The 12,300-nt window shown below is 55.5% G+C and overlaps 1 protein-coding gene across 2 annotated transcripts; it reads left to right on the top strand.

The window, feature by feature from the left end:
* Nucleotides 1–693: 693 nt before the first annotated feature.
* Nucleotides 694–12,086, top strand: CCNQ (cyclin Q). 2 transcript variants are annotated; one of them, XM_010361751.2, is made up of 5 exons: nt 694–925; nt 3,646–3,829; nt 5,447–5,579; nt 7,336–7,563; nt 11,623–12,086. In XM_010361751.2, the coding sequence occupies exons 1-5, from the start codon at nt 814–816 to the stop codon at nt 11,650–11,652; spliced, it is 687 nt and encodes a 228-aa protein (XP_010360053.1). In that variant the 5' UTR covers nt 694–813; the 3' UTR covers nt 11,653–12,086. The 2 variants fall into 2 exon arrangements, with proteins under 2 accessions (XP_010360053.1, XP_010360052.1); XM_010361750.2 differs by having other exon boundaries at nt 11,563–12,086.
* Nucleotides 12,087–12,300: the final 214 nt, after the last annotated feature.

Below are 12,300 nucleotides of genomic sequence, written 5' to 3'. Positions count from 1 at the left end.
CCATTTCCTGCTTGTGGAAGGCACGAATGAAAAATGGGATGGTAAATACATGAGTTCGATATTCAACATTTATTCAACAAACATTTATTAGGCTCCTAGTGTGCGTAGCGCCGGAAAGGCAAGCAGAAGCTAGATTCCCAATCGATCCCAGGAGGCTGGACGATCCAGACACAAACACCGTTCATGCGTCTATTGGAAAAGGCCCCCTTGGAATTTTGTGCACAGCATTTCCTTGGGGTGTCGGTGGATCGGGGTTTGCAAACACTAGCACCTTTTCCGGTGGCCGCTGCCTTCTCAGACCTCAGACACCGGCGCCTCCACGTCAACTCCCGCAGGCGTCTCTAGCCCAGGGCTTGGCGGGCGCTGCCGGCTGTTCCTGGCCTAAGCCACGTTGGGCCGCCAGCCCGGGGCTACACCTTCTTCGGACGGCGGGGATTTGCAGCTCGGGTGACCGGAGGTGCCCTCCCGCGGGTCTGAAAGTAGCTCCGCGGACTCTCGCTCCGCGGGGAGGAGCCTGCGTCTCCCAGAGGCGGGGCTCGAGGCGTCTAGGGGGTCACCACTCGCTAGCCGCCCGGTGGTGTCGGCCTCTGCGCCTGCGCCTGCGCTTGCGCCTGCGCGCGCGGCCAGGCAGCCTCTGTGGCGCAGGCGCGCGCTCACTCTTGGGCGCGGGCCCTGCGGGGCGGGGCGGGGCGGAGGAGCGGCGGGGCGGGACGCAGACGGGTGGGACGGCCGTGCCCGCCGCGAGCACCCTCCGGCTTTGCCGGCGTCTGCGCGCCCGGGCCGCCTCTCCTTCCGCCGGGGCCGCGGGGCCTCATGGAATCCCTGGAGGGCGGCGGAGGGGGTTCCGCAGCGCGGGGCCCCGAGGGGCAGCCGGCGCCCGAAGCCAGAGTGCACTTCCGAGTGGCGAGGTTCATCATGGAGGCAGGTAACCGCGGCCGGGGGCAGGCCGGGGCAGGCGGCGCCGGGGCCCGTTTCGCGGAGCGGGCGCGGCTGGCCGGGCCGGCCTTCCGGAGTGCTCACCTTACAGAGGCCGGGAAGCCCGGCTCGGGGCTGGGGACCTCCGCCTTTGCGCCGCGCCCGGTGTGCTGAGCAGTGAGCCGCGATGTGTCCCCATTGCGTGAACCGGTGTGCAGGCCCTAGGAGAGGACGTGGCCGGGTCGGGCCTCCAGCGAGGCGGGGACCAGCCCGGGCACCTGTAGCTCTGCGCAGTGCGCCACGCCTTCTGCCGCACCCGCGGGCCTGCACTGGCGCTTGGTCTCGCGGAGCATTTTGGAGAAGGCTGTCCGGGGATTCCTGTCACTCCGAGGACCTAGGGTGCATGCAGCTCCTGTTCCGAACCCTGCCAGGATATCCACAATAGTGTTGGGCTCCGCGTTTCCATCCGGCCATCAACAGTGTTTTTTTTGTTTTTGAGACGGAGTCTCGCTCTGTTGGCCAGGTTGGAGTGCAGTGGCGTGATCTCGGCTCACTGCAACCTCCGTCTCCTGGACTAAAGCAGTTCTCCTTCCTCAGCCTCCGAGTAGCTGGAATTACAGGTATGTGCCACCGCGCCCTGCTAATGTTTGTAGTTTTAGTAGAGATGGGGTTTCACCATGTTGGCCAGGCTGCTCTTGAACTCCTGGCCTCAGGTGATCCACCTGCCTCGGCCTCCCAAAGTGCTGGGATTGCAGGCGTGAGCTACCTCGTCTGGCCCATCAACAGTGTCTTGATAGGAGATACTGTTAGTTGGCGGATAGTTATTTCCTACCTTTACTGCTTGGGGGAGAAGGGTTGGGCAGATGTGCTTTGTACTCAAAGGGGACAGAGAGTCTGAGGAATGCTGCAGGACTGTTCATCCCAGTGATATGTAAATGTACTGTAATTTGCAAGAAGAGTTGCAATGTTATTATTAGGGAAGGATAGCAGTGACACCTCATCTACCATCTGCTCGGAGGGTCCATGTAAATTGGGCTTTGCTCTGTAAAACAAGGCTTGGAAGGTCATGTCAGTAACAGCATCTTATCTGGCATCTCCTGGAATGAGGGGTCCCAGGTAGGAATTGTCTCTATATAACAAGTTTAGACCTTCTGAGGGACTTCTTTATAAAATGTATTGCATAAACCTTTGTTCTTTGTAGGAGGCTAAATATTGATTTCCCAAAGATGTCCCTGTCCTAATCCCTGGAACCTGTGAATGTCATCTTATATAGCAAAAGAGACTTTGAAGATGTGGTTAAAGACCCTAAGACGGGAGATCATCCTAGATTATTTGGATGTAACCATCCTTATAAGGGAAAGGCAGGAGGAGTTACCATCAGAGAAGGCCACATGAGGACAGAAGCAGAGTTAGAAGCTTTGAAGATGGAGGAAGGGGCCAGCAACCAAGGAATGCAGCCCTCCTCTAGAAGATAGAAAAGGCAAGGAAACAGATTTCTCCCATGGAGGCTCCAGAAGGAGCCAGCCCTGCTAAGACGTTGATCTTAGCCTTCTAGGCTTGTTTTGGACTTCTGACCTCCAGGATCAGGAGAGTATAAATGTGTGTTGTTTAAGTGACTGAATTTGTGGTGATTTGTTGCAGTAGCCCTAGGGAACTGATCTACTTAGGCAGAGGACGCTGGCTGTCATTTCATGGTTGATTGTTGGTTGTTCTCCACCTTCCTGTTTTGGCCTAGTGGATGTCATTTAACCTCTTGTGAACCCTGGTTGTTGTGAATTTGTTTTGGTTCTGTGCACCAGGGCAGTGATTTTCTTAGGAGCCATTCAGGAATGGGCTGGGGATGGGCTTTAACCCCCAAGTTAATCCACTGAGTTGTGTTCTGGTGTTTTGAGTTTTGTTAACTTTCAAATTTTTTTTCTTTCTTTTTTTTTTTTTTTTTTTTTTTTGTAGAGACAGAGTCTCACTCTGTTGCCCAGGCTGATCTCGAATTCCTGGGCTCAAGCAATCCTCCTGCTGGGATTACAGGCGTAAATCAGCATGCCCAGCCCACTTTTCAACGTGTTAGTGTTCTTCCCCCGTGCCTGGCCGTGGCCATAAACATTGCCTTTTCTCTGCAGTGCAAGTGGTTACTCTTGGCAGTCACGCTGCTTGCTTTGCTCACCTCTTCTAACCCGTGAACTAGGAAACCAGTGCCCAGTATAATCTTTCACTGTGACTTCAGGACTTGTGGTACCCACGAGGCCGTTTCTCTTCTGTCGTCGTAGCTGTGGGTTGGGCGACTTCTAGCTAGCGGCTTGCTAAGGTGAACCCAGACACACAACAGCGTATGGTCCTTTCCCAAGGTTTTGCAGAAGCTGCTATGCCAGTTGCTAACTGAGCAGTACTTGGAACCCTTGTTTCCCAGAGCGTGGTCTACAGACCCCTGACATGGGCATGACCTGGGGCTTGTCAGAAGTGCAGAATCTCAGAGCTGCAGACCTACAGAAGGGGAAGTCTGCATTTGAACACCGTCCTTAGGGGCTTGGGTCATCCACTGGAGTCTAAGAGCCCAGTGAGAGACCCAGCAGGAGCCACTGGCTCTGCTGGAAGCTCTTAGCCTTGTCCAACAAGGGTTCTTAGCCTTGTCCAAGAAGGGTTGTACCTGCTAGGACCCATTCCAATGGCTTCCCTCACTGGAGCAGTGAGCCAGCGCTGGACTGAAGTCCTCTCTTGCCTGCTTTCTCTCTGCAGGTGTCAAGCTAGGGATGCGGTCCATTCCCATTGCCACTGCTTGCACCATTTACCATAAGTTCTTCTGTGAGACCAACCTGGATGCCTATGACCCTTACCTGATTGCCATGTCTTCCATTTACTTGGCTGGCAAAGTGGAAGAGCAGCACCTGCGGACTCGTGACATCATCAATGTGTCCAACAGGTAATGGCATTTGGATGGGCTCCTGGTGTCCACGCGGTGGGGGGGAAGGGTAGGGAAGGCTCCTACGGGGCCCTGCCCACCAGGTGCCAGCAATGGAGCTTGGAAGGAAGTACCTGGATGGCCTTGAAACAGGGCCAGAAACACTAGCAGCAAACGTGGGAAGGAGCCTGATGTCAGACGCCAGTGGGGTCTGTGAGAGAAAAGCTGGGCCAGATTATGGGGAGCCTGGAAAGCTGGATGGAGGGTAGAGGTGGGGCTTGAGCAGAGGGAGCTTGGAGGGGCATGTCAAAGAAGATTCTGTTGAAGTCTTAGACAGGGATGGCTGCATGCAGAAGAGCTTGCCTGCATCAGGAGGGTGCAGACCCAGCCAGGTGGTGGGTCCCAGTTGCTTAGGGGCCTCACCCTGCTGTGGGTGTGGGCGTGGGCATAGCACAGCCGGCCCAAGCAGGTGTGTTCCTGCTGGGGCAGGATGCAGGGTCTTCGCCAAGGCAAAGGAAAAACGGTCTGGGAAATATAAAACTGAGAAATGTTCAGTTTTTGGAGTACCTCATTCTCATGAGAGGCTTAAATATCTTTCTTGGATGGCTGGACATGGTGGCTCACGCCTATAATCCCAGCACTTTGGGAGGCCGAGGCGGGTGGATCGCTTGAGTCCAGGAGTTCAAGACCAGCCTGGCCAACATGGTGAAACCTTGTCTCTACCAAAAATACAAAAATTAGCCGGGTGTGGTGGCGCATGCCTGTGGTTCCAGTTGCTCGGGTAGCTGAGGCAGGAGGATCGCTTGAGCCCGGGGGGTCAAGGCTGCAGTGAGCTGTGACTGCACCACTGTACTCTAGCCTGAAAGACAGAGCAAGACCCTGTCTCAAAAAATAAAAAATAAGGCCGGGCACGGTGGCTCATGCCTGTAATCCCAGCACTTTGGGAGGCCAAGGCGGGCGGATCACGAGGTCAGGAGATCGAGACCATTCTGGCTAATACGGGGAAACCCCGTCTCTACTAAAAATGCAAAAAAGTGGTGGCGGGCGCCTGTAGTCCCAGCTACTCGGGAGGCTGAGGCAGGAGAGTGGCGTGAACCCGGCAGGCGGAGCTTGCAGTGAGCCGAGATCGCGCCACTGCACTCCAGCCTGGGTGACTGAGCGAGACTCCGTTTCAAAAATAAATAAATAAAAAATAAAAATAAGATAAAAAAATACGTTCCCTGGGCCCAGAGCGAGAACCCTGGGCATTGCCACCTCAGGTGATGAAGACTCCCTACTGCCAGGCTGAATATAACAGGAAGCACAACCGACTTGGCATGCTCAAGCTTCCGGTTCCTCTAGAGCCATTGACAACAGCCAGTCTTTGCACTTGACATTTTGCTGAATGATAGCAGACAGCCCATCTGGCTAAAACTAGGACCTGGCTTCTTTCCTGTGTTGGTTACTGTTTTCATTCTGTACACTAGATGTGGAGATGAAGAATTTTTGTATAAAAACACAAATAAAATGACTCTACATTAATCTGCAGATGGACAATGTAGTTTGCATCTGGACATTGTGTGACTTAAGCAATTTGAGCCATCCAGTGCTCAGGGGAGACTGCACTGGCTACTGAAGCATTGCCATTTCGCTGTGCAGGTACTTTAACCCAAGCGGTGAGCCCCTGGAATTGGACTCCCGCTTCTGGGAGCTCCGGGACAGCATTGTGCAGTGTGAGCTTCTCATGCTGAGAGTTCTGCGCTTCCAGGTCTCCTTCCAGCATCCACACAAGGTACATGCTAGGGAATTGGTGCCTGTTTGGAGAGGCTCAAGCCATGGTCTTTGTTCTTTATCCCAAAAGTGCATCCCATCTCATACTCGAGAGCATAGCACAGAAGGAGAGCAGGGCTGCGGCTGGGAACTGGGTCTCCCCGCTCCGTGTTTGTGGCCGGGTTGGCCGCCTGGCCTCTCCTGTCCCACTCCTGTGGGTTTTCTCAGCCAAATTTCATTTCAGCTTCTGCCTTTCTGCCTGCTCACCTGTGGGCGGGGTCCATGTGGCCCGCTGAAGCTGTGGCAGCTCCTGTGGCCCATATAGATGGTATGCACGCTGGGCCTTGGGGAAGCAGGCTGGTTTCGTGACCAGCCAGAGTCCCCGTCCCCAGGAGATGCTGTGATGCCTTGGAGCATGCATCCAGCTCAGCTGTGCTTAGGAAGCCATTTAGGAACGTGTGAGTCTCAACAGAAGAACCATTTCAAACAGCAAAAGGGAAAAGTGGAACGCTAAGGCAGCTGGCACACGATGCTCTGGGCACCGCAGCCCCACACGTGGGCAGCTCAGAAGGCTGGCTGGAGACAGAGATGGTGGAGTTGTGGTTTGGGGCTCTGGGCTGGAGTTTCATTCTTTTTCATCAAAACTCTTACTGAGATTATTGTAGCTTCCCATGCAGTTGTGACATGTACCCTTGGCCCAGTCTCCCCCAAGGGGAACACAGCCAGGATGTCAACATCAACACAGTCCACTGGCATCCTTACTTCCACGTGTATTCCTGTGTGTATTTTTTTTTGTTCCATTTTATCACGTCTCCGTTCACAGACCTACCACCACAGCCAAGGTGAGAGACAGTTCCAGCTGCACAAGCCCTTCGTGTTGCCTTTATAATCTTGCCTCCAGCCTTCCACACTCCCACCTTAGTATCTGGAAAGCCCTGGTCTGGGATTTCTGCACAGTAGTGTCTTAGTGGGCAGAATGCTTGGTGAGCATCCTGGGGGAAGGTGGGAGATGCCCTGGTGGCTGCAGGGTGGAGCTGTCAAGGTGACAAAGCTTAGAAAAGAGCAGCACTCAGAACTCGGGAGGTGTGTGATCTGTGCCCAGATGGGAAACCGATAGCTTGGTGTGGCTGGGAGCCTGCCAGCCCCTTCCCCTCCTTCCAGTCAAGGCTGGGATGGAAAGTAACCTATGTATCCCTCCTGCATGGTGTGCTGGGGTCACACACACATGTGTTCCAGACTGTCCAGAGAGCTTGCAGCATCTGTCTTATTGTGTGAGGTTCCGGCAAAATGTCTGTTCTGAGAGCAGGAGCTGGCAGCTGGGCTGGGAGGTCATTTGGATGTTGTGGCTGAGGACAGCATGTGCCCTTGGCAGCAGGCCAGATGCATGGGGAGCGGCACCCTCTGTTCTGCCCATGAAGAGGGTGCTCTCCGGAGCACCAGGCCCCGAGGAATTTCATGGTGGCCAGAGCGGGCCCTGTGGTTGAGAGGGACTGCGGTGGGGGTGGCCCTCATACCTAGAGCTGGGTGTGGAGGATGAGAGTGGGCAGGTGCATCTGGTGAGCTGGTTTCAGGCAGACAGCTCCATGAGTGTGAAGGGCCTAGACGGTGCGCTGGAAGGCGGGGTGGGAGGGGCAGGAGACGGGGCCAGCAGAAGGCCTTGGGGCTTCTTCCTAAGGGACATGGTAGCCGCTGGACGGTTGGTGCAGGTGCTGATACGATTATGTCAGCATGAGGAGAGCAGCTGGTGTGACCAAAGGCTGATGGATGTGTCTTTGCAGTATCTGCTCCACTACCTGGTTTCCCTCAAGAACTGGCTGAACCGCCACAGCTGGCAGCGGACCCCTGTTGCCGTCACTGCCTGGGCCCTGCTGCGGGACAGCTACCACGGAGGGCTGTGCCTCCGCTTCCAGGCCCAGCACATCGCCGTGGCGGTGCTCTACCTGGCCCTGCAGGTCTACGGAGTTGAAGTGCCCGCTGAAGTCGAGGCTGAGAAGCCGTGGTGGCAGGTGAGGCGGCTACTTGGCATACTGGACGTGCCCCCTTTCCCTCTGGACATCTGTATTGCAGTGCTCACCAAATTCTTTCTGTTAATTATCCATGAAGAAAGATACGGGCTGCTGGGGAGCATGGACGCTTCAGAGCGCCCTGTTGATGGCCTGGGCCAGGCTCTCCCTCAGCACAGTTGCCATTTAGGGATCCCGGATGTCGAACAGGAGTGCTAGCCTCCACCGAGACGTCGCCGGTGTCCCGGGAGGCGGGTTGCCCCAGCGGAGAACCACTTTTACTGAATTGAGTGGGAACTTGAGTGTGGTCACAGGTTACTAAACCTGGCTTCCCATCAGAAACATCTGGGGTGCTTTACGGAGAGGGCTGGGTGACTAGGTAGGTGACAGCTAGCTGGCTAGTTGACAGACACCTAGGTGGATGGGTGAGAGAGCTGATGGGCCAGGTGGCGGGTGACTGATAGGTATTAATAGGTAGATCCTGGAGGGATAGATGGTAGAACTCTGTAGGCCCGCCCATCGCACAGCTTGCCAGGTGGCCGCTGCTGCTCTGCATAGAGACGCCCCTGCCTCTCTTCCCTGGCCCGTGTGCCTTGTGGGCGACCACAGCACTTGCTGATTTTTGCGTGTTTATTGTCTAATCTCGTATCCCCAGTCAGCTGTGAGCCCCTGAGGCCAGGCAGCTCGTCTGCCCCATGCCGCCACATCTCCTGCGCCACCCTGGCACTATAGCGCGTGCCCATGTGTCTTTGAACCCATGCCCCCGTGTTCCTAGTCTCGGGCTGGAAGCACCCTGTCCCCGAGGCAGTGTGCAGGTGGTGCAGGGCCATCGGTGTGGACAGACAGTATTGCTCCATGCTCGGGCTGCTCAGGGACTTTCAGATAGCATGGCTGCCTTGTGCTCAGGGTTGGACTCTGGTGAGGGCAGACACCCTCTGGGGACATCTGGTGGGTGTGGCCCTGGCCCTGGGCTGCCTGGCTATTCTGCATCTCTCTTCCTTTCTGCTCTGTCTTCTGCGCTTGCTCATAAACCTCACCTTGTGTGCTGGTACCACCTGCGTCCCATGCTTAACCCCTCCCCGAGGAGTGCGAGCCCAGGTGAACCTGCACAGCCAGGAAGCAGCTCCACCAGCAAGTTGTTTGCTGGCGGCCCAGCTCACCCAGTTGTTGTTTAGACTGCGAAGAAGTTACCCTTTGTGGGGTGGCGAGCTTATGTTCACCCAGCTCTTCTTAAAGGTTGCTAAACTTGACCTGACCTTTGCTTCCCAGCTTGGGGCTGTGCAACAGAAGCTTCCGGAATCCGGGTGCATCCTATGGGCTGGTGGGGTGCAAGGGCCTGATCCCTCGTGATGAGTGGGGTCCTGGGAGGCCTCACCCACCCGGGTGCTGCGGAGCGCATGGCCTGGCTTTTGAAACCCTTTCTTCCTTGTGTGCTCTCGGCCGCCACTTCTTATAGCGACTCCTGTCACTTGTCTGCCATGGGCTCGGCATGGCAGCTTGATGTGCTTGCCTGGAGAAGCTTGCCTGCACTCTGACTTGCCAGATGAGCAGGGATGGTGGCGGTGTCAGAAATGATGCAGGTCGTCACACAATGCTGCTGAAGCTTCCACGTCCAGAGCCACACTGAGTGCCCTCCATCCCCTCGTTCCTTAGCAGGAGAACCTGCCTCTTTCCAGCCACTGCTGCTCTTTGTCTTATCAACAGATGGACCGCCCACAAAAAGGCAAAGTCCCCAGAGGCCAGCAGTGTCTCCTACTAGGACTCGGGTCTGTGTCCTTTCTGCTGTCAGGTGTCCCAGGACGGTTATATTTAATTGTGGTGACATACACATCACCTAAATTGTACCACATTCAGCATTTTTAAGTGTGCGGCCCAGGGGCAGAAGCACATTCACGGGGCTGTGCAGCCATCACCACCATCCAGCCGCAGAACTTGTTCATCTTCCCAAACTGAAGCTCTGGCCCGTTCAACCCCAACTCCCCACCCCCCAGCCCCTGGCACCCACCCTTCCACTGTCCATCTACAGAGTTCACGGCTCTCATTTGAGGCCCCTCACAGGAGTGGAATCCTACAGTGCGGGCCTTTCTGTGACTGGCTCCTTTTACTGAGCACGATGTTGGAGCCCCTGTCTCAGAATGTCCTTTCTTTTGATGGCTGAATCATATTTCATGGCCTGCATGGACTGTATGATATTAACATATTCATCCATCGATGGACGCAGGCTGCTTCCACGTTTTGGCCCTGCTTTTTTTTTTTTTTTAAGTGACAAGAGTCTCACTCTGTTGCCCAGGCTGGAGTGCAGTGGTGAGATCTCGGCTCACTACAGCCTCCGCCTCATTGGTTCAAGTGATTCTCCTGCCTCAGTCTCCCAAGTAACTGGGATTACAAGTGCCTGCCACCACACCCAGCTAATTTTTGTATTTTTAGTAGAGACGGGGTTCAAGGAACTCCTGACCTCCAGTGATCCACCCGCCTCGGCCTCCCAAAGTGCTGGGATTGTAAGCATGAGCCACCATGCCCAGCCCCTGAATGCTTTTTCATGATTGCTTCTGAGCTTGGGGTCTCCAGGAGCACACAGGTGACGGACCCCAGCAAACAAGTGTGCATTTCTGAAGTATTTGTTTTTCACCCAGAGCCCAGGGTAAGACAGCTATGCTTCCTGAGTCAGGACTTGGAGGGTGTCCAGGTTACCATCTCCTGCCTGAGGTTGTAGGCCACAGAGGAACCTATGGTTCTTCGGGAGCATTCAGCAGGGGTGGACTTAGGTCCAGTTCTTGCCTTGACTTGGCCCAAGGCCTTGATCTTATTGGTACATTGGTTCCCCAGGCAGCAAGCTTGGGCACAGGGTGGCTACAGACGCAGCATCTAACCAAGGTCTTGCTGCTTTGCTTGCTATTTCCCTTATCACTGGGGATCCCAAAGCGCCCTGGGGCTCAGTGCTGTGCTGGGCTGAAAACCCAGAAAAGCCGTCACGCTCTGAGTTCCGGTTTATTACAAGGAAAGGACACAGGTCACGGTGAGCGAAGGCTCAGGGCGCACAGGACAGGCTCCAGGAGAGACCAGGCGTGAGCTTCAGTGGCTCCTTGCCCAGGGGAGTTGTGCAGACAGCACCTGTTTCAGCAACAGTGTGGGACAGTGTGCACGGAGTCATAACTAGGGAAGCTCACCCCAGCCGTGGCGGCCAGGGTTTCCTCAGGGCGTGGATTGCATAGGCACGGAGCGCCTGCGTGGCCAACCCTGGTTACTTGGGCTGCAGCCACCAGAGGTCAGGCTGGGACTCTGGCCCAAGGCCCTCACCATAAATGATGTGGTTAACACAGACCGCCTGGCAGTCCAGTAAACCAAGACGCTTACACGGGGCGGGATTTTCTAGGGGCCTAGAGGTTATTCTCCAGGAGCTGGGCAGAGGCCAGACCTGCCTTTGGAAGGTACAGGGTGTAGACCCCACCCTGTGGCGTGGCCCTGGGCTGCAACCCTCCTGCCATGGGCCCTGAGGATGTCCTTTGCCGTCTTGCGAGTGCTCCTGCATGTGGTGGTCCGGGCTGTGGAGTGGGTCCACATGCTCCCCAGGGGCTGGGTTATGGTGGGCATGGGGTCCGGGTACTTAGTCTGCCTGTGGCTGCACAGGGACTGCCACCCTCTCCTCTTGCCGGTGTCCCCAGAGACCCTAGACCTGAGGGAGTCCCAGACAGGAGGCAGGAGCCTGTGCTCTGGACGCAGCTGTGTTAACAATTCCCTGCATGACCTCGAACAGCTCCCCTCCTGTCTGGGTCAGAGGATCACCAAGGCCTGTTCCATCTGGAATGTCCTCGGCTTTGTGAAGCGTTTCATTGGCCTCAACAAGCTGGAACTGAACTGGCTTTGCAGGAGAGCTACCATCTTCCTGGATAGCCAAGTCCCTGTGCCCCTCCCCTGCCCATGAAATGTGATTCTGTGCTTAGTGACAGGTGCCTTATTTAACACAGAGGGAGTCTAACTGGAGCCTGTTTTCCTTCTTTCTAGGTGTTTAGTGACGACCTTACCAAGCCAATCATTGATAATATTGTGTCTGATCTCATTCAGATTTATACCATGGACACAGAAATCCCCTAAGGCCCTGGCCCAGGCCTGCCCAAAGAGAAGCCCAGGATGGTTGGCTGCCTGGGGACATTGCCAGCACGTCGCCATGACGGCTGGTCCCCAGAGGACTGGCTGGGAGGACTGGTGCTGCTGGAGAAGGACTGGAGAAGGCGATGGCATGCTGCTGCTTTGACAGTCCCTAGCAGTTGCGGTCCAGACGATGATGGGAGCCGCACCTCCAGTGGGCAGGCCGGGAGTGCACTGTGTGAGCTGACCCAAGGCAGCCACATCTGCTTTTGTCCTTTGAGAGGACTCTGACTACCACAGAGGCATGACATCAATGAAAGGAAAACCATGAAATGATGAGACTGGATCCCGAGGGATTTTTTGAAGCCAGATTCATAGCGAGAATGAATACGCAACATGGCTGAAATCTATTTTGTGTAATAAAAGGTGATGCAAGTCAATAGGGACCCTTGGCTTTGCTCTGCAGCGCATGCTGCACATGGGGGTGTGAGGGGCTGCCACAGACTGCTTCCCTCCGAGTGCCCTCAGGTAGAGCGTGTCCCACACACAGCCACCAGGCGGCAGGCCTGGGCTTAGGGAGGATCACTTGTATTCAGAAAAGTGAGACCTGATCAAAAGTAACTAAAAGTAACGTGTTTTTCATAGACTCCCTGC

This window comes from Rhinopithecus roxellana, chromosome 7 (genome assembly GCF_007565055.1).
Source record: "Rhinopithecus roxellana isolate Shanxi Qingling chromosome 7, ASM756505v1, whole genome shotgun sequence".
Classification (NCBI taxonomy): Eukaryota; Metazoa; Chordata; class Mammalia; order Primates; family Cercopithecidae; genus Rhinopithecus; species Rhinopithecus roxellana.
The sequence above is the reverse complement of the archived record's forward strand: the minus strand, read 5'-3'. Positions and strand labels throughout refer to the sequence as shown.

Bases quoted from the DNA above. Each gene is read 5' to 3' on its own strand.
- CCNQ (XM_010361750.2), top strand. From the start codon at position 814: ATGGAATCCCTGGAGGGCGGCGGAGGGGGTTCCGCAGCGCGGGGCCCC. The intron at 926-3,645 runs GTAACCGCGGCC...TTCTCTCTGCAG, and splicing joins GAGGTTCATCATGGAGGCAG to GTGTCAAGCTAGGGATGCGG. The intron at 7,564-11,562 runs GTGAGGCGGCTA...CCTTCTTTCTAG, and splicing joins CTGAGAAGCCGTGGTGGCAG to GTGTTTAGTGACGACCTTAC.